This window comes from Camelina sativa, chromosome 15 (genome assembly GCF_000633955.1).
Source record: "Camelina sativa cultivar DH55 chromosome 15, Cs, whole genome shotgun sequence".
Lineage (NCBI taxonomy): Eukaryota > Viridiplantae > Streptophyta > Magnoliopsida > Brassicales > Brassicaceae > Camelina > Camelina sativa.
The window spans coordinates 5163618-5166150 of NC_025699.1; the positions used below are offsets into that span (position 1 = coordinate 5163618).

At 36.1% G+C, this 2533-nt stretch overlaps 1 protein-coding gene across 1 annotated transcript in view; it reads right to left on the reverse strand.

Moving 5' to 3' along the window:
• Nucleotides 1–2477, reverse strand: part of LOC104748145 (rRNA biogenesis protein RRP5-like) — a 12077-nt gene extending 9600 nt beyond the window's left edge. The window contains exons 1-7 of the mRNA XM_019236642.1: nt 2400–2477; nt 2217–2318; nt 1896–2064; nt 1628–1773; nt 1389–1472; nt 1221–1321; nt 983–1030 (exon numbers count right to left, since the gene is read on the reverse strand). Coding sequence (XP_019092187.1) covers nt 983–1030; nt 1221–1321; nt 1389–1472; nt 1628–1773; nt 1896–2064; nt 2217–2228 — 560 coding nt within the window. The 5' untranslated portion in view covers nt 2229–2318; nt 2400–2477. The remainder of the gene's footprint in view (nt 1–982; nt 1031–1220; nt 1322–1388; nt 1473–1627; nt 1774–1895; nt 2065–2216; nt 2319–2399) is intronic.

Consider the following 2533-nt stretch of genomic DNA (forward strand, 5'->3'; position numbering starts at 1 on the left):
ACAAATGCATTATAAACATTGGTAATTGAATTTTTTTTCGCAAACATAATGGCTAGCAAGGGCATCTTAAATCAGATAAATTAAGTAGAACACATTTATTTACACTATCCAAATATTGCAATCTTTGCTAGAATAGACTAACTAAAGAATATATATTTTAAACCCTAACGGCATGTGATTGTTCTGCAATATATATTCTAATGTGAGTCAATGGTATAGGTAAAACATTTCAATTCTCTTTGGATTACCTCTAAGCATTGCAGGCTTTACAGAGAGCTCCCAAAGTTGACTCTTTTTAATATCAGTATGACACGGTTTTGCAACAACCCTTGCAGACATTGATTGCCCAACTCTGAATTTGGCAAAAGGTTCTTCACTTGTACTAACATCAGTTACCTATTCAATCAAGATTTGAGACGTATAAGCAAAATCTTAGTCCACCAAGTACTGAAGAACGAGTATTACAATCTAAAATGATAATGGTAAGTAACACAAGAATCACCTCAGTTATATGGATTCTTCCTCGGAGACTGTGGCCAAAGTTTACTCTAAGTTCAAAAGGCTTTATTTCAGTAATCTGCAAAGTATAAGTATATTAGTACGAGGCAGCAGAAGGTATTGTGGCATAGACGCAACTAAAATATATCTACTGTCGAAGACAACGTTGGTAGTTGCCAATTTCTGATGCTGTACCTTCCCAAGATCAGGATAATTCCTATAAGATTTTCAGTTTTCTTAGAATTCCCTTTTCATTATGTAAAGGTTTGCTATGTGAAGTTTCAAAGTAATTCCATAGATAATATCTACATTCTGCTGATGTTACAATTTCTACTGCAACAAAGAAAGAAAGACGTAAGAAGAAAGGGCGATAGTAACCTCGGCGTGGACAACAGAACCAACTTCACAGCTGGATTTCTTCTTTGCCTTCTTAGAACGGGAAGTCTCAGAAGTCCCGGAAACAGAGTCAAGAAGTAAAAGCAACCTCCCAGAGGATAAAGGGTTTTGCACAGCCTCAACAGAAGCAACAACACTGCCCATAGAAAATAATTCAAAAAATTTAGCTACCATTATTAAGTAACTACACCAGTAAGGACAGCTATATATATTGCCAATAATAGGTATATTGAGTAGATAGCATCTCAACTGCCACTGTAAGTAAATACAAATTCACATTTTCTTAGTTTAATCAGGCACGAGATTGGTAACAAAATCAGGCTCACCTTTGTCCAGTGGAAAATTGTTTCACTGGCAACTTCTGTGTGTTATAGTCCGATACTGATGCATATCCTATAGTGTAATCATACTCTGGAATCGACAAAACCTGGAAAACAAAGGGCAACTCTGAGTAACATGCACTAATTATTAACTTAATGCAATTATATACTTACCAAGTATTGCTCCTTCACAATCTCTACAACCGCACTGACCCTTTGGTGGACTTCAAGTTCCTTGGAGATTCCTCTTTTACGTTTCTGAAGCAAAATAAGATATAACTTGTCATAAGGCAGCTAAGATCAGCGTTGCCATCCACTGTAGCCTGATTTGGACTTATGTGAACTACGATGTACATGCAAGAAAACTTGAATAAAACAAAACTTGGCCAGAGTATATCATCTTAGAGTGAAACCTTTTTTGATTGACTGTTGGACACCTCCTTATTCAAGTTGTTTATGAGTTCAGGCCTCAAAGACAAATCGACTAGTCTCTCTGCCCTCGAAAGATCAAGAACAACTGCATTGACAACAGAACCGGGTACCAAAGTAGCTCCACCCACTACAAAAAATGCCATAATGCATCAGACAAAGATTATGTACGGATGTATTTATCAAATACAAATACAATACATATGAAACTGAACCTAGAAACAGATTCTCTTGTCATACAAAATGACTTACTATGATGCAGAGGTATAAAACCAAGGACGTTATTAATATTTTCAAAATTCACCACCACACCCAGCTCATTTTGTTCCTGTATGGTTCCCTTCATCAAACCCCCAATGGAGAATTTCTCAACCCAGTTACACTCACTTTTAGTAATATCAGATGACTGCAAGTCCGATATCTGGACATATAAACAGTAACAGTTAGAACAAAATCCTTCTTAAAAAAACACATGCGAAATTCCCTGACACAAGCTCAAAAAAAATGCAACATACAGTTTACATTAATTTTTTAGCCCAATAAAAAGTAAAAGGTATGTCACAAGAACACCACCTTCTCATCCATGAGGAAGTACTCTTGGACAAAAGAAGCATCTACAGATGCGCAAGATGACTGTTTCAATGAAAGAGTTATCCTACTTTTTTCTTGATTGACCTGAAAAACATTACAAATGATCAAGATCTTATAACATCTTCAACAAAATGAATATAAGGCCCTGAGTCAGCGTTCACATACATCAACTATATTAGCCCGAACCGATTGTCCAACAAAGAAGGATTCTGACAGATCTGCCCTGGGTTCGTCAATTGCCTTAAAAAAGAAAAACCAACAAATTTCAAGAAACAAAATATGCCAACAAACATTTGACA